Source organism: Pagrus major, chromosome 1, assembly GCF_040436345.1.
Source record: "Pagrus major chromosome 1, Pma_NU_1.0".
Classification (NCBI taxonomy): domain Eukaryota; kingdom Metazoa; phylum Chordata; class Actinopteri; order Spariformes; family Sparidae; genus Pagrus; species Pagrus major.
In genome coordinates, this window is record NC_133215.1 from 7307043 (window position 1) to 7326632 (window position 19590).

Consider the following 19590-nt stretch of genomic DNA (forward strand, 5'->3'; position numbering starts at 1 on the left):
CTGAAACTCCTGAACATTTTTTGTTTATCTGTATTTTTTCCTATCTTACTGGAATAGTAAAAGTAAGTTTGGTGATCGATGCTGATGAGCTGATATGTAACTATAATAAAAAAGCCACTCAACCCAGTTCAACAGCCTTCGTTGTCTATAAATGTTGTTTCTTTTAGTGCGGCATCATGCCTGTGCTCTCTAATAAGCTAGTTTCTGCCCAAAAAGTCTACAAGCATCAGAAAATAAAACTTTATAAAACAATAAATGCTGCGACAAAAATATATTCCAATGTTTTATTCAATCAATCAGACAAACTTTGGCTTACAATTAGGCATTGACAGTCAGAGGACAGCTCAGGGAGTGTCTGACACATGAGTCTGTCTAATTAAGAGAAAACAATTGTGAACATGGCGATAAAAGTCTGAATTCATTGTTTAAGTTGTATTTCAGGCTTTTTTTTAAAATAATGAATCTCTACATAATTAACTCTTCTAAATGAAAGCATTGTTCTCTGTGTTTCTCGACCAGCTTTACATTAACAAGAATCTAAAGAAGAAATACTCTGTCTGCGATGTGTTTCGATACACAAAGATACATGTCGAAGCATTCGGACTGTACAGGCTGTTCAACAGCTTTCAGATATGAAAACAAATTCCTCCTCTATCAGATAATAAAAGAAACGATGTACATTACACTGTGTATAATAACACACATTTGGCATCATCTGTCTCTCAAAAGCCAATCACGTTTGCATTTGACATATTAAATAAAAGTGAGAAATGAAAAGAAAATTATTAAAAGTCCTTGCGTTACCTATAATTCTCATCAGTTTAAATACAAAAAGCAATACATCAAGATTATAAATGTATACACCCTGCACAAATCATATCAAAATAATTTATATCCACCCCATACCACACAAAAAGTTAAAAATATAATTTAATCTTCACCAATGTATGTCTTGTAAAATAGCTTCTCTACTTCATTTTCCTCAATTTTCTACACCTTTAAGACTTGTATATATTCAACAGAGGTAAAGAGCAAGAAATGATCGATTTGACCTGAATTCACCTCTAGTGCACTTCATAATAAGAACAAGTATCTGAAATGTTCTCCACCATCTCCTGTCTACCTGGACTGTACAACAAGAAACAAAGAATTACATGAGAGATGACTGAATGACACGTTGCAAACAGTCCAAACAATATTTGTTATGAACACTACGGCTGGGCAATAAAGCCTTAAAATGAGGTTGCAATATTTTTAGGCTATGTTACAATACACGATATATACCTCGATATTTTGAGGACTGGGAGACAAATCAAATATCACTATATTTTTTACCAAATTCCTCAATATTGACAATATTGAAGCGTTGACTATTGGTAATTGCAGAATGAGATTTTTGATTATTAATCATGAATAATGTGGCTATAATGACTAAGTGGGTAAAGGCAAGTATTAGAACAAGTCACAGTAACAGTCTGGTAAGTTGAAAAAATTACATGACTTTACTGTAATGCAGCCTTTAAAACCAGGAAAAACACATATAGCCATATCGCGATATAACAATATCCAAACTCTAAGATGATACATAGTCTCAGATCACGATAACGATAATATCGATATATCAGCCAGCCCTAATGAACAGGTAGTCTATATTTTAGAGATACTGAATGGTAAACTTGATGATTTTCCACGAGTCTAGCATGTTGGAAAGTATTAAAAAGGACATGAAACATGAATTCATAAATGAATATTCTCATTTTACAACCCAAACCCAAATAAATAACACTTTTACGTTCCTGGTTGTGGAGCTCATATAAAACTGAAGTGTAATGTACAAGAAAGTAGAAGCACAGATGTCATGACGTCAACATGACGTCTTTCAAAGAGGTTACAAAAAGAGGTTATCAAGTTTTCAAGTACCGGTAATGAAATCAAAACTGACGAGGTCGAATTTGCTAAAAGAGAAAAACTTTACAAAGCTGCATATTTGATCTTTTGAATGAATTATTAAATCAAACTGAACTTCCTAATAACAAACAACACTGATTTAAAAAAACATTCACTGCTGCCCTCTTTGGAATTTCTACCTATAGTTCATAGGATGGTACATCCCATCAGTCACATCACCAACAGCCAAAAATCAGAAGCGTCCTGTTAAAAAATGGCGTAACAGCTGTTTCTATCATTTGAGATAACAACAAACTCACATGCGTGATTAAGAGCTTCATAAACTAGATGTATCATAAAGATATTAAATATTTAAATGAATTCAGTTGCCCCCAAAATGAACTTCTGTAACTTCATTAATGTAACTTCATCGTGTATGTGTGCAGTTTTGCAACCAGGGTCAGTAAAGTTGATTCAAAAAACACTGTCTTTTCTTTTAATTGTCAGAGTAAAGAGCATTCAAACTCAGAGAAACGTCATCTTATGACTTATGAATGTGAAGTTGGACAAAACCTGACATATATAGCAATGAATAGCTATAATATAATAGCAATAATTAATAAAAACACAAGTTAAAAATTATTCTATGGCACTCTCATGTGACTGAAAGCATAAAGTTTCCAGAACGTTATGCTCCCGGATGGTTTTACTAGGTAGATTTTTGGTTTTTAGACATCTATCATTCTGTACATTGATTCAAAGCCAAGTGTGTACTTTAAATTGTGCACAAAAACTCCTATGATTTTTGTCACTGTAACATTAAGCAATCCACAAGCACAACCAAACCAGCTGTCACACACGAGTGACATGACTCAACACTTAAAGCTTTTTTCAGTAGCATTTGGCCCTGAACACACCACAGACCACCAAATTGAGTTTTCACTTGTTTATAGTGTCCACTGCTAATAAACTTTCTGATATGGCGGAATGAGTCGTTACAGTGCAGTCAGTGCGTCTCTTGTCTCATGTGGAGGACATCTGTCCGTGCACACGGAAGCGGTAAAGACACGTATATTCCACATGACCCCAGTTAGTGAGGACACGCAGCTCCACAACTCGATACACCACGTCACTGGGATTCTGCATGAGGGGGTGGTGGGAGCGTAGGAGAAAAGAAAAGAGAAGAATAAAGAGAGAAAGAGGAAAAGATAAAAAAAGACAGAAGAAAACATAAGTTATCATATTGCTCTGTCAGCACATACGAGCAACAAAAGCTCAAGCTAGCCTCAAGTTATTATACAGCACAGAACGTAGTTACATTAAGTTCTATTCACATTTGTCTGTTTCTACTCACCGGCAGCTTAAAGGTCTGCGTTGACTCTCCATTTTCATCGTAAGTGAATGATCCGAGCAGTGTTCCTTCTTCTGTGTCATCTCTCATCCCCTGGGAAAGAAAAATCACAACTCTGTCAGAACAGTGATAATGACGGTCATGGGTCAACTATGATAATCTGGTCATGGGTCACCTATTGCCTGTTTCCAGGCACAGTCTCACTCCTGCTTCCTCTCCTTTTTGTGTTTTGTCGTGACTGTTTTCTTTTGTGATTTTGTTTAATTGCTGAGGCAGCCATAGCAAAATGTTACCAGTGGAAATGCTGCTCCTGGTGTTTCACATGACGTACGATGACGATTTAAAAAAACAAGAATCACAGGGGGATATTTGCAAATCACACTGGTGCTCCTAGTTAAAAAAAGGTTTAAAAAAGGTTGCAAAGAGCAGCGTGCACAACATTCATCAGTCATGGACTCTCATCTTTAGACTGGGATCACTCACATAGACTTCAAAGTCTTTGAGGGCGGAGTCAATGCGGCCGGTGGGGGAGTTGTAGCGCGGCAGGTGGTCCAGCGTCACATGAGTTATCGTGATGGGGTGAGACAGAGAGATCACAAGAGTCCCCTGGACACCGTGAAACGCCCAGCATTTCCCTGGGAGCAGCACCGGGTAGCCCTGGTAGGGAAGGAGGACACAAAGCTGTTAGTGTCTGCCTGAGTAATAAAAACTCTCTTTTCATACTAAGAAATATTTAGAGAGAGATGGAAACAGACGCAGAGGAGAAAAGACAAAAACAGGAAGATAGAGGTGGGTGGAAGGTAATGGAAAATAACTTGTTCAGGGAGACAGAGAGAGCATGATAATACCTGAATAACAGTGCGTGGGCTTTCAGAAGGGTACCACAGAGGGAACCCAAACAGGGTCACACATGCTGAGCGAATACGATATGTCTCTGAACACCTGGTACTGATCACACTGGCACCTGCACACATACACAGACAATACAAAATAAGAGTTTGAAGCTACTTTGTTGAATCTGTTTAATTTAATAAAAATAGACATAGATAATCTTTTATTCACAGTGAAACAAATGAATATCCAAATATAGTTCCCAACCTTGTGTCTCCAGTGCAAAGTCGGCCATTTTGTCCGCCACGGGACGTCCACAGTCTGAGCAGCTTCCTTTATCAGCAAGCCTGATAGCATCCTGCTCCTGATTCACATTCACATACAGTACATACCGCAAGTATGACATCAGATCAGGAATTTGTACTGGGATAACATTTATGTAGGTTTTAGATTCAGAAATTGGTCTTGAAAGTTATCTACAGTTTCTATCACTCCACCCACCTTGATACGGTCAGTGAGCCACTTCTCCATGGCCTGCTCGAGCTCTGGGGTGAGATGGTCGTGGACTGGGGTGTTGCTAATATCAGGACAGGGGGCTGGAGGAGGCGTCAGCTGGATGGAAGACCACTCCTGGGACAGCTATAAGAAACAGTCACATTACAAATTAAAGAAAGCAGATCAGGTTGGAAGAAAAAATATTGGGTTAATGAACAAAAATGTTACCTTGGCATTCTGGGCCTCTAAATCTTGGATCCTGAGGCTGAGGCTGGCAGTGGCAGAGTGGCTGTCTGTCTGGTAGTCCACCAGCTGTCTGCCAACCCCGGCCAGCTCCTGCTCCAGACGCAACCGACTGTCCGAGTCCACAACCTCGAGCCTCGCTTTCATGTCCTGCATTTCCAGCTGCAGTCTCTCCTTCATCTGAGAGAGAAAGATATGACCGGGTCAGTCATTACTGGACTGGAAGAGAAGTGTTGGGCAGTGTCAGGAGAGGTGAATGTGGCTCAAATGTGCCTCACTCTAGAGGCTCTGAGGTGAACGAGGCAAGGCTTCTGGAGGCGTCACAGGTCCAATTAAACACTACATAACTGATGAGATGTGAACACTTCACTCATACAAAAGTTAAGTAAAACAGACTTAAATTTCAAACATTTATCAATCAGAAATTTCGCATTTGATGTTTGTAACAGCACGTTTGTGTTTTGGACTGGCAGAGGCTTTTACTTACAGAGTAGTTACAAGTTACATAACAGCAAAAAAAAAAAAGCTACAAAATCATGCAGAAACTCTCTTCCTGTATTTCTGTGCAGGTCCACATTACCACCACTAGATGTTACTCTAGCACAGCTGGGTTTTGACCCTGTTGCTCCTCCCTATCTGGCCTCCACACTGGTCTCACCAGGCACGACTTTTCACCACACACAGAGCGAGATTGTTAACTACAAGAGGGAAGGGAAGAGAGAAGACATAGAGAGCGAGATTCCCTCACCTGAGTGAGAAGGTGTTCCTGCCTCAGCTGCAGCTCCTGCTGTTTCAGCTGCAGCTCCTCCTGCAACAAACCGATAAATGTTACACTGATGAAAAAGGAACTTAGATTTGCATGAGGCCTCAAAGTTATTTTAGCCTCTTCCTTTAATCACTATTTTTATTTTGTTATATTGAGCAGGCTTCCTTTTTGAAGCTGGTGGAGCTTATACATCACACCTTAGAATTGTCTCATATTTTTAATTTGCCAATGATCCGTTTCTTACTTTTAGAGATGGACCGATCCACTTTTTTCAGTCTTTATTTTTAAAATTTAAAAAATAAGAACAATTTATAAAATACAAGAGTGAAATGGGATGTTGACAATCAATCAATATGAGCATTGAATCTGGATCAGTACGTGGAGCGGTGACATCAGTCTGAAATCTGATAAATGTATTAGGTCATTATTGGCACCCAAAACAGATATTGGATCAGATCGGTCCCAACTCTACTTACCATAACACGCTGCATCTTCTTTTCTACAGCAGCAGACACAACGGCTGGATCCTGGTGGGGAAAAAAATAAAACAAAATCACTCCTGGTACATAGAGGTAACAAAAAAGACCCCCAAATTTTCATGCCAACAACCCCCATAAAAATAGATATTCTCCATAATAAACATCATGTGAGAAACATTTTATTTTTTCATGATAATCTGTCATTATGGTATCAGTATATATGCTAACTTTGCCTTATAATAGTTACATTAATCAATTCCTCATGTGTTTGCTTTTAAAATCATTTTAAAGATGGCTGAAGGTTCCCAAACCCCATTTGACCTCCTACACTGGACACATCCTCCTCTTCTAATTATATACAGCAGTATGCTGCCAGTTCATAGTGTACTTCTTTGTTTCGGCAGTTGTTGTCCCTCTATTAAATAAATAGTATGTTGTTTATGTACCAGTTCGCAAAACGTAAACAGAGAACCGAGTTAAAAATCAGAAAAAAAGTAAAATCAATACAAATTTAACCTACACACACATGCACACACACACACACAAACAAAGATGATCTGCCCTACCACCACAGGTGTAGGATGCATGATGTTGAGCTGAGGAGGAGGAGGAGTGGCAGGGATAACAGGTTGACTCTTAGGTTTTGTCTGTGACGGGGTCTTTGTGACAGTCATGCGGGAGAAGAGTGAGGTCAACAAAGGAAGGAGGAACCAAATACCTGGAGAAAACAGGAGGAGCGCTGCCTTAAAGAACGGCACTTAGAAACAGAGACACAGTCTGCACCAAGTAAACATCACCTACGATCAAAGGCCCTGACATGCGAAACTTGTAATGACTGACATTTACTGTGACTCATTCAGCCACACTGAGGCGGGGTGTGTGAGGAAAAACTCACCACACACACACACACCGAGGAGACCAAGCAGAGCTATGTGTAAGTCAAACATACACCTTTTGGGGCAGACCCTACCACCTTGGGGAAACCCTGAGTACCACTTATATACTATGTCTTCAGATAGGTAGCTCTTGAAGGAATTTCAAAAAAATATACACAAAAGTAAGCAAAACTCTTATTGACAAGAAAACAAAGACAACAAGGCTTCAGTATTTAAGGAAAAGCATACTTTAACAAAACACTCCAGACGACTTCAGGGGATGATGAGGTGTTTTCCAAGTTATGATGAAAAATCTACCAGATGACATGCAAATAGGAGTCTGTTAAATGTCACTTACACAAAAGTAAGATGAGGAGGAGGAGAAACAGAACACAGGCCTTCTTCATGTGACCGCTCAATGAAGTATTAGCTGCAGGGACGAGAGGAAAAGGGGATTTTAAAAAGCTGGAGCCGAATCACATGCAGCAATTGTGAAAACAGCATAAACCTAGTGACATGTGAAAGCAGTATACACACACACGTGGGAATGTGGACACATAATGCACAAATCTTCTTAACAAAGCTAGAAAAACAAGCACAAACGTGAACATACTGGTCATATATGCAAATAAACAACCAGACAAACTTAAACATGTACATCGGCAGCATACCTAAAGATGCCAGATGTGTTATTTTTGACTGGGCTGCGACGGCCATCAATGAGGCTGAGTCTGCACAAAACAAATGAATCAATGAGATCATTATATAGGCATGCAGAGACACACACATGCAAATAAACATCACACCTCATACTCACCCATCAGGCTTAAGAAGGCACTGCTCACTCTGCTTCTGTATCCAGCACTGGGAGCGACACTGTTACCATGGATCCTACCGGCGCTGGCAGCTGCTGGCTTCCTCTGAGGGCCCTCAGAGGACGAGTACCCCGAGCTGTCCACGCTGCTCTGAGTCAGCTCTTTGTGGTTGGGTCTGTGGTGTAATCCTGGTCTGCTGGAGCTGCAGGGCCCACCGACGGCGCACTTCTCTGGAGGCCCCGAGGGGAAGGGTGTGGGCGTCTGACTCCGACTGGATGACGGGGTCAAAGCAGGCCGAGGGGTGGCCACGGTGGGAAGGTAGGGTACTGTCCTCATGGTCGTCTGGGTCTGACTGCTCAAGGGAGAGGGAGTCAGACCTGAGAGGCAGAAGGGAGACAAAAAAGAGAGCAGTCAGTGGTGAATAATTAAATAATTATTTATAATTTGTTTTTATTCCCAGTGAATCTTTTGTTGTTTTGCTTTTGGTTTCAGCACTGCTCTGAAGTGTTTTTGAAACAAATGTCCTCCATCCTTTTTCAATCATGCCGTTATTATTACATTTGTATTGACGGGATGTTATGTTACGTTTTTACCGTCATACTGACCTGCAGTGATCGGCGACTCTGTGCTGGGAGAACTGGCATTGCTATTGGCTCTGCTGGGGGTACGGGAGCCAGCCTTCCGGGCCCCAGCCTTCTTCTTGAAAACCCTGACAATAACAAATAACGCAACACACGTAGACAGGAGGGGGAGGTGGTGTGGGACAAAGAACGAGATTGTTTAACATTGCTATTTGCAAGTCAGAGCTGACACATGAGCACACACAAGCTAAGTTAGAGTTACGTACTTGACAGGGTTTTCTCGGTAGGAAATGTTTGTCACGCTACTTGAATCAGATTCTTCGTCTGAGTTATAGTAGCCGCCGGACACCAGACGAGAACTCCTACGAGACATGGCTGAAAGACACAGAGAGAAAAAGAACAAAACACCGTTTATCAATATGTTACATAGCTCCTCAGTATCAGTACTTGCTGGCAGACGATGGTCAGTACAGTAACACTAGGGGTGTCACGATTTCGATTTTTTATCGAAATCGATCGAAATTACGTCACGATCTCGAGCATCGAAGTCAAAGAGAGGATCGACGATCCCCCCCCTCCCCGTGTACAAAGCTACGCACACTACGCAAAGTTACGCAAATGACGCAGCACATTGTAGCCGACGCCGCTAGTTACCTATCCTGCAGGTTATGACACGATGGCGAGTGCAGATAAAGGAGGAGACGCGGCACCGGAGCTTGAAGCAGCTCCTGCTTCTCTTAAATCACATGTATGGAAATACTTTGCGTTCCCGGTGAGTTATGTCGACGACGTTCGCGTTGTTGACAAGAAGACCACAGTGTGTAAGATATGCTATGCGCGTGTACCATACCCGGCCACGGGAAACACTACGAAAGATGTAGATTTGACAGCTGGGAAAGCACCATCACTGGTCCAGCCAACTATTCAATCCTCGTTTGCAATAAAACTTCCACAGACCTCAGCTCGCGCAAAAGCTATAACTAGCGCTATAGGGCTATTTATAGCAGCAGACCTGCAGCCTTACTCGGTGGTGGAAAACACGGGATTTAAACATTTAATTAGCGTACTTGAGCCACGCTACAGTATGCCCAGCAGGTCGCATCTTACAACAAAAGTGGTTCCCTCCATGTATGAAGACGTTAAAGAAAAAGTTGTGAGGGGTCTGAGCAATGCAGAGTTAGTTGCCTTAACAACAGATGGCTGGACCTCAAGAGCAACTGAGAGTTACATCACCGTCACAGCGCACTACGTCAATAAAGATTGGGAGATTGAAAGTCCAGTCCTTCAAACTCGCCCCATCTATGAAGCACACACAAGTGATAATCTGGCAGAAGTGCTAAAGGAAGCGGTACTAGAATGGAAACTGGACAGACAAAATACAACCATCCCTGTGACCACAGATAATGCCAGAAACATTGTCAATGCCTCAAATGCAGCTGGATTGTTGGATTTGTAAGAAAAAGAAAAAAATCGAGAATCGAATCGAATCGAGGATTTGGAGAATCGTGACACCCCTAAGTAACACACATATCATGATCATTATTTCACGTTTACTCAATGATTTTGGAAACATCATTTATTGAACTTTAAATGAAAAATAATTAATATAATTAATAATAATACAATATAATAAATATTAGGATTTACTGAACATATGATGTGTTGTATAATTTCATATTTATATGGAGAAACGACTGCTGAAATATGGCTCACATCCCTTTTGGCCTCTCCAAGCACTATTACTGTAAAAACACAGATTAATGTGAATCGAAATCCAAGCGGCTGCTGGCTTGACTGGGTTTTCACTAACAATGGCTCACTCAACCGCAGCGAGCTGAACTAAACATGACACTCGATTATCTCAATCATCTTGTTTTCGTAATTGTTGGAGGCCAAAATCGTTAAAAAATAAAATAAAGCAGCTTCATGTGTTAGCTTACAAGTTGGATACCGAACACAGCATCATCAAATGAGAATGCAAACTGTACATAAGCATAATAATAATAAGACGATTCCTTAAATTTACAGGTTTCCCCACAACTGAACATCTGTGTAAACATTTCTTCAGATGTGAGCACAGATGTTGGCTTTTTCTTGCAACTACAATACAATGAAAGAAACCCTCAATCCTTCTCACATAGTACAAATAGATGCAGTATCAACAGCTACTGTAATAGCATGCTAATTTGTAGTTGCAGGGTTGTTAGATCAGCGCCAGTGAGTAGTTATATTCTGGCTGTAGCAGCAGTAGGTGAACCAGCAGTAAATCATAGGAGTACATGTGGTACTCGCGGCAGATGCAGTATCTATTACTACTACAAAACGCATCAGTAGCAGTGGTAGTAGAAGCAGATGCAGCAATAGGAGTTAGTAGCAGTCACGTTGTTCCCAGTACATTCAAAATGCAGTAGAAGTAATAGTAGTGGTACTGTAGCAGTAGTAGAAGTAGTAATACTAACAGAAAGTCGCTGACAGATGCTCTCTTGGTTAATCTCAGCAGTCTGTAATCCAACTAATCTACAGGAGCCGTCTTGCAGCTGATACACTCACTGAGACTCACGGAGCATAAATAAAACACCAAAACACACAAACAAATGCATTTGAAAAACACAAGCTTAAAGAGCAAAGGCAGACACTGTTAGTATGCCACAGCGGAGATATATTCAGAGTACATATAGTACAAAACCACAAAACATGTACAAAAGCAGCGTACCTTAACTGTCCCACCATAATTAAAGAGGAGAAAAATCTGATTACAGTTGAACAGCGGGTGATGTAGACGTCTAGAGCACTGATCTGTATTCAGCTGTACTGTGCTGCACACTCACGATTGTTGGAAAGTATCGGCCAGTTTAACTTTCAGCATTGCTGCCATCACAATCATTACGCAACAGGCATCGTAAGATAAGCAGTCTGATTGGTCCATGTGTTCTTACAGTGCAGATGATTAGCACAAACCACACCTCACGAGCTTTACTGTTTGCTGTGCCAGCTCCCGTGGCAGGGAAACTTTTATGTTAGTTGGAAGAAAACATCACAATGTTTTTGATAAAATACCCTGATACTGGTTTTGTAACAGTATGACTACTGTTACTTTCACAAACTATGAACACAGTGAGATTGTTCAGAAATAATCAGTAATGTGGATGTAATGACTCAGTGGGCAAAGGCAGGTAGAACAGTCTGGTAAATTCAGAAAATGACATCACCTTCCTGTAATGGAGCCTTTAAAAGCAGGAAAAGACAACACAAAGCCATATCACAATATAATGATATCCAAGATCTAAGATGATATATAGTCTCATATCAGGATATATTGCCCAGCCCTATAAGAAGTAACCTTGTATTAAAAGCGCTAAACGTTACTCCATCCACTTCGCTGGGTGTTCTTCAGCTCTGTGTACACTACTTCTGCTACAATCTCCATTTCTTTAACTCCACGGCATCAAAAAACCCACTAACCTTTAGAATCTGCTTTGCAATCCAGTCTCGTAACTTTACAGCCTATCCTGCATCCTACTGTGCTTCCTCTCTATTAAAAGAGACTTGTGGTCTCATCAGAACTAACCTGGTTATGGTTTGAATTAGCCCTTTGTTATCATTAGCCGGGGACAGGATCACAGCACAGCAGCAACTAATAAGTCACGCTACCGAAAAGAGCGGCAGAAGATGACAGAAAGGGAAGCTGTGGCTGCTCGTACTTAACAGATAGACACAGGAAGTCGGTGTGAAAGCACACACACACGCACACAGAAACCTCCCCTCCCAAAAAGGGCGTTATATGCAAGGTTAAATTAAGCTGAATTTGATTATCTTCATCAGTCAACACTATTACACTCGTGCACAACTCGACAGTGTTTTTCCACTGAAGCCGTTCTCAGTACACATGCTCAACATTAACACACTGATTGTCAAAATCTTTCTCTTTAATGTTCACTTCCTCCACTGGTTCTTGGCATGCAGCTGGAGGATTTGTGGTCTCAGATTAAAAAAATTGGGTTTGCGGACTGAAAAGGGCAAAGCGGTCAGAACATCATCCAACTGTGTCGCTGCTGTAAACACGCAATAATAGCAACGTCACATTATGACTGCGTCTGTTGCTGTGGTTGCCAGCAGACAGGTCTTCTCTGTTTATGTAAATAAGGACAATACACCGTCGAACTGGAGGGGACTTTTCTGCAGCAGCTGCAAACGATCTCCAAGTGAGGTCTTACTTTGTTAAGCTCTTTCTTGAACCATGCAGCTGCATATTTCACCACTTGTCTCATCGCTTAAGAAACATTTACCCCTGCAAGTTTGTAGGTTAAAGGACAAAAATGCTGCACTGGAACAGTGATAACCATTGTTCAGCTGTGAATGTGTGCATCTTATTTGTTTATTGTAACTTATTATTTAATGTCCCCATCATGTCTTTCCAAACACAAGGCTGTTTATGTAAATTAGTTTTTGCATTTACAGTTTGCAATTTACCTTTTTTACACTCATCACTGTTTAGCATGGATTGGAATTACTGACTTGAGGGAAAATAATAACTAAAAAAAAATGAAATCACTTCCACCTAAATTTTTTTCCAGCTGGTTCGTTGTTCAGTTCCAGATCTATTTATTTATTTATTTAGGTATTTATGAGTTGACTTAGAGAGATCTTCAGATATTTTTTACAAGAAAAATCACAGTCAACAATTTATCCATCATCAAATTAGCCAGCGATTGATTTTCTTTCGACTAATTCTTTGATTAATGGCTGCAGCTCAAGCCATTGCCTGCAGCCAATACTAAAGCAGGCAGTGACAAGGGATTTAACTCTTTAATTTCACTTAGCATGTTTGATTAAACAAGGAATAAAAAAGAGGATGTGGTTTACTAAACTGTGGAGAGGAGAGTTATTAAACACTGCTATCACACAAATCTCTGATCTCAAAATATCTTCTGAGAGCTGAGGACATAATGTATTTTTATTTGTATTACAACATGCTTTAAACCCTGTCTAAGGCACAAAACAAACAAACAGTAGCAAGGGTCACAAATATTTGGACACCACAGCAACAACAGCCTGCATCTGTACTGAGCAAACAAATACCTCCGTTTCACACAATTAGCATTTCTTTCTTCATAGCACGGTGAGAGGCTTTAGCTAAGACTGTAGAGAGAAAGCAGCACTTTGTACGATAATTCCTTCAAATCCTCTCTTCCACTTTAAACGGCATCTCAGTGCAGCTGAGATCAGCACATTTCCCCTCCTGAACATACCAACCCCCTCCTTATTAAAGCAGAGGGCACCCAGCACAAAGCCAATTCTCTTTGTTTTCTTTTTCCCCTTCTTCTTTCTCTCCTTTCTCCTTTCACCTCCTCATTCATGACCAATTATCTTACTAATATACTGTAGACATGTTTGATGCCATCCTACATGTTTCTGTACCATACCATCTACATTATATTTTAACTCGGAAAGCCATGGAAAGATTTCAAGAAGGCTTGATCTTCCACCAAAGGGCCGCAGACCTTGGTCACTCTTCCATGGCACTACTCGATTTGTCCTTGATGTATATTTCCTCCATGTGCATGAATTGGCAAGTGAGACAGGACGAATTCCTACTAGAACAGGGAGACCTGTTTCAGTTCCAGTGGAAATCATGTGCAGACAAACACAAACGGTGCTGTTCATTCAGAGTTGGGGACACAAACGGCAAAAATAGTATTTGAATCATGTGACATTACAGCTGCACTTGCAGTGACTCTCTTGAAAAAATTAAGCATCCTTAATCATGAAGAGGTACAGCAGTGAAGGGTGAATCTACTCATGGAGAGGCTAACACCAGAGGCCTGTGACCTGAGCGATATTGATTTTTGGGGCTGATGCGGATACCGATATTTGGAACTGAAAAATTACAAAAGCAGTAAATTTCTCTGTAATTAAAAATGTATAATCGCTCACAAAAACGTTTTCATATTGGCACGTATCAGACAACCCATATGCCAATACTGATATATCTGTGAAAGGCTGACATCTGCCAATAATATTGGCTAGGCAATATATCAGCCGGGTTCTACTCATGACACAAAGATACCAGATGCAAAGATGGTGCCTGTTCAGTCCAATGAGAAAAGCGCAAACAAGATTTCTAGCTTCCTGTATTCCACTGAATATGCGCAGTAGTGTTTCTCCCACCTGGACATCCATCACAGATTTTTAAATGGCTAAATATAAAACCTACATAGATCAAAAATTCACAATAGAACAATAAATGACTTTGTTAGGAGTTTGGAAGTGTCATGTTTTTTATACTGGTGGTCTATAGGGAAAGTGCTTTTGGAGCTGCAGGCTGCAATACCAAGAGTTTCCACTGGGGAAAATAGTGCAGGATGTAAACATTAATGGTCTCCTCTGCTGAATAGTTATGTTAGCTAGCTAAGTTAGCTAGCCTCTCATCCATGAGTAGAGGCATGCTTTCTTCTACTCTGTGATATGGTCTGGAAATTAGCAACAGCAAAATGCTGGTAAAAGCTGAAAGTGGCTTGTGGATTTAAGACACAAAAGGATATACTGACTAGCTGGTGAATTTGAACATTTCTCTGTCACTGACTGGCAGATGTTTTAAAATGCTAATTTCCTACCCTGGTTGGATCCAGTTCTATTATGCTGGAGAAAAGGCAGATATCCCTTAAACACAAATCAAAACAATCTAGATGGATTGACAGCACTACAGCTAAGAGGAAACGTGTGTTTGTGTTTTTGGAGATAAACTGTCCCTTCAAGATGATTTGTTCAAATGAAACTCGTACCAGGAATTGTCAGCTCTCTGCCCACAGGAAGTGAATAAGAAGCAAAACTCGAGAGTGAAATTGCCTCCTGAACACCAGTGAGCTGCCTCAGTTGCCACTTTGATGTCTCACATCCCCTTACAGGATTTAAGGGTTATGAATTACTGTATAAAAAAAATGAAAGTGGAATTGTTTTGGGCATATGAGCCCTGCTTAATGCAGCTTGTTAGACCCACTTCGCTAACTTAACAAGTGTTTAAATGTTAAACACAGAATACACAAACACACATATACATGGATGTGAGCAGAGCAAACCACAGGCAGACATCTGTACTGGATCTAAATCTGAGAGAGCAGAGATCGGGATGCAGTGGTGGCGTTTGCTCAGGGCTGGGCAGGGTGGGGCACTTTAACTGGTCCAGTATCCTGACCGCTGACACTGACAGCAGGGCACGGACAAAGAAGGAAAAATTACAAGAGCAGAGAGGCAATGAGAGAAAAGACAGAAAGAGCTAGAGCAGATAGGGACAAAGGCACTGTGAGGGTGAAGAGAAAGACATGCAGCACAACAAAGATGACAGAAAAAAGGGGTGGACAAAGGGACGAAATGACAAAGGGGAGTTGAGGTGAAACAGGAGCATGTGTGTGAGGAATGTTTGTCTGAAATCACAGGAGAGAAAATGTGTAAAATACTCTTGTGGGTTTACAAGCCAGCATGAGAGTTAGAGTTTTCTCAATGAGTGGAAAAAAGAGAGAAAGGGAACAGGCATGGAAGACTGAGGGAAGAAAAAAAGTAAAAACAGTGGGAAGGAGTGGGCAAAGAAAGGAATGCAGAGAATCAGTCCTCATCAATCCAATATGAGACTGGCATACGGCTGAATACTGTGGCTAACTTTAGGACAGTGCCAGTGAAATATGACTCAGACATACAGAAGAGGTGAGTCATCTGTGTGTGAGGGCTTCAGACAAATTACCCCGAGGTCTTTGCAAAGTAGAAGGGGAAAATACAAACTAAAGTGCATTTGGCCAAGCAGCTACCTAATAAGGTCTGTTTATACCAATGTGAACCAGATGCCTACAGTGCATTCGCTCTGTCTCTCGCCCATGCTGCATATGCCGAGTCACACAAGGGTTTGGTGAATATGAACAAGCCTGAAATACTCTGGAAAGGAGTTCCTCAGCTGTGGAGTCATTGTTATCTGGGCCGCTCAGCTGTCTAAAGACCACAACACGAGAATCTCAGGAAGGCAAAATGCCCTCTAAACCTGCTCAAAACTCATTTTCTACCTTCAAGTACTCTCCTTACTGTTGGCATTCATAGTTGCATCTCTAACATTTTTTAGTTGATTTTCTTTAAAGTGATTGGTACTGCAATATTATTAATTTTGTACTATGGATGATTTCATAAAATAGATATGGATAAAACTGTAATAAACAAATGTTTTTTATATATATATATTCTGGAACAAAATCATACATAAAGAAAGTATGTTTTCTCATACTTCACAACTCAGATTAAGGTAAAACTGCTAATTTCTTTCTTCTTTCTTAACCTTTCACAAACTTGCTGTAGTGAAAATGGGAAGCCTTAAAGTTTAAAAACAAAACACTCAAACTCATACTCAGCTTAGCAAAGTTACACCACACTTTACAAGAGTTAGACTCCACCTGAAGCACCTAGAAGACCCCAGATGGTCCCTAGATTTCCATTAGGATCCCTGTACCTATGCAGCTAAACTACAGAAAGAGGACAGTGTCTGTTTATTCTACCCTATACCCAGAAGTTACAGCAATTAAGAAATTGATTACATGGCAGTTGCAACATAGGTAATACTACAACATACACCAGTGACACAAGATGGTCTTGTTTTGCTTTTGACGGACATCACATGGTTCATGCAGTAAAAATACTGCACTGTGAGGATATGAGGTGAAAAATAAATAATTAAATAAAGCCTATTATAAACATGGTGAGTTCAGTGGCCAGTAGGAATATCAAGGACCTTTACACAATGATTACTTCAATCATGTTTCATCTATTAGTAGTGGAAGAAGTACTGAGATCTTTAAGTAGCAAACTACAGCTCAGAAACACTTGGTTATAATTGAAGGACCTGCATTTAAAGCTTTACTTAAGTACAAAAGTAAATATACAGTGAGTGCCAAATGTAAAATACTCATTATACAGAAAGGGCTATTTCAGAATACTAATATATATTAAAGGACTATTATTATTATAATAGGATTAGTGATGCATTAAGGTGTGTAATGCTTTAATGTTGTAGCTGGCAAGTATTACTAATGTAACTCTGCAAAGTAACTTACAACGAAAACTATCATATAATTATATTACTGGACTATAAATATTGATGCATTCATGTGTAAGCCTCATTAATGTTGCAGCTGGTGAAGGTGGAGCTCATTGTAACTAATAAAACAAATAAAAATACATCATTATTGATCAGTTTTGAATTAATGATCTGATTCTGCAAAGTAACTAGTGACTAAAGCAGCCAAGATAAACATAGTGGAAACACTGCAATTGAATAAAAAGCACTATATTTGGCTTCAAAATGTAACGTTAGCGTTACTTAGTTACATCCCACCACTGTTAGCTAACTAGTAACCCTTAGTTAGGTTATTTTAGTAGCCAATAACTAGGCTAAACCAGCTTTGCAGATATACAGATATCCGCCTGCACATTTACACTTGCTAGTTGAAGCAATATAACATGTGTGTTTAGCTTCCTAATTATGTAATAATTAGGTATAACACCTTTTAAATTGAAGCTAATGTGGCGTGTAACTAGCTTACGCCTCCAGCTACACACACACACACACACACGAGTAAACAGCAGTCCATCACCGCAGCATGTCATCAACTAACAGAAGCAAAAGACGAGACACGAAAACTGAATATTTAACAGCTAAGTTAGTAAAAATAAAAGGATTTGAGACGGGCTGCTGTTTTTACTCAGCGTCCTCAACTCACCTCGTTATGTTGTGAGGAGGTCTGTCGCTTAACTGTCAAGTTCTCCGTCGGGGAAACGATAATCCTGTCTTCAGCCCTCACGACCACCGACAAGCTGCGTTTACAGAGACATCTCAACTCACACAAAGTCCCCCACAATGTGAAACTTCATTATAAGTGACGGATTTCCACACGTAAAGCGGCGCTGAGTGGCAGAGAGACGGACTGACGCTTGTTGTGACAGCTCGGAGGCTCAGCCGTTACTAGTGTTGACAGCGGCGGAGTCAAGCTCGCGAGAAGACGAAGAAGAAGAAGGAGCTTCCGGTTGTGGTTTACAAAATAAAAGTTCTACATCACGATTTGAAGCCGATAGACAGAAAATGTTACATTTGATTATTTATTTTTTTTGTCCTATTAATACTGTATTTATTTGTGTATGGACACTTCTTCTTCTTCTTCTTCTTCTTCTTCTTCTTCTTATTATTATGCTACTACTATAGAGCCAAATCATATTTTTCCTTGTTTAAATTATAGAAGATTATTCATTAGGATCAAAAAGATATTTTCACCAGGAAGTAGTAAATAAGAGAGTCCCCTTTTAAATGGTTTTATTTATTTATTTTTGCCTCTGTACACGACCATAGGGATGATGTTGTACACTTTTAAACTGTTTCCAATTACTGTTTCCACTTTTGTATTAATACTGTATTTATTTGTGTATGGACACTTCATACTTCTTCTTCTTCTTCTTCTTCTTCTTCTTCTTCTTCTTCTTCCTCCTCCTTATTATTATTATTATTATTATTATTATTATTATTATTATTACTATTATTATTATTATTATTATTATTATTATGCTACTACTATAGAGCCAAATCATATTTTTCCTTGTTTAAATTATATAAGAGTATTCATTAGGATCAAAAAGATATTTTCATCAGGAAGTAGTAAATAAGAGAGTCCCCTTTTAAATGGTTTTATTTATTTATTTTGCCTCTGTACACGACCATAGGGATGATGTTGTACACTTTTAAACTGTTCCCAATTACTGTTTCCACTTTTGTATTAATACTGTATTTATTTGTGTATGGACACTTCTTCTTCTTCTTCTTCTTCTTCTTCTTCTTCTTCTTCTTATTATTATTATTATTATTATTATTATTATTATTATTATTATGCTACTACTATAGAGCCAAATCATATTTTTCCTTGTTGAAATTATATAAGATTATTCATTAGGATCAAAAAGATATTTTCATCAGGAAGTAGTAAATAAGAGAGTCCCCTTTTAAATGGTTTTATTTATTTATTTTTGCCTCTGTACACGACCATAGGGATGATGTTGTACACTTTTAAACTGTTTCCAATTACTGTTTCCACTTTTGTATTAATACTGTATTTATTTGTGTATGGACACTTCATACTTCTTCTTCTTCTTCTTCTTCTTCTTCTTCTTCTTCTTCTTCTTCCTTATTATTATTATTATTATTATTATTATTATTATTATTATGCTACTACTATAGAGCCAAATCATCT

General features: G+C 39.5%; 1 protein-coding gene across 2 annotated transcripts; it reads right to left on the minus strand.

Moving 5' to 3' along the window:
- Nucleotides 1-270: 270 nt before the first annotated feature.
- sun2 (Sad1 and UNC84 domain containing 2) lies at nt 271-18340 on the minus strand. Of its 2 annotated transcripts, none has more exons than XM_073473731.1 (16): nt 18076-18340; nt 8590-8698; nt 8348-8451; nt 7745-8119; nt 7599-7658; nt 7286-7357; nt 6619-6770; nt 6050-6100; nt 5556-5615; nt 4793-4987; nt 4571-4708; nt 4337-4433; nt 4087-4202; nt 3722-3895; nt 3242-3331; nt 271-3027 (listed from the first exon to the last, which is right to left on the minus strand). In XM_073473731.1, exons 2-16 carry the CDS (start codon nt 8694-8696, stop codon nt 2911-2913), a joined length of 1908 nt encoding a protein of 635 aa, XP_073329832.1. In that variant the 5' UTR covers nt 8697-8698; nt 18076-18340; the 3' UTR covers nt 271-2910. The 2 variants fall into 2 exon arrangements, with proteins under 2 accessions (XP_073329832.1, XP_073329841.1); XM_073473740.1 differs by having other exon boundaries at nt 2819-3027; nt 4337-4427; nt 18076-18166.
- Between the last annotated feature and the right edge of the window lie 1250 nt (nt 18341-19590).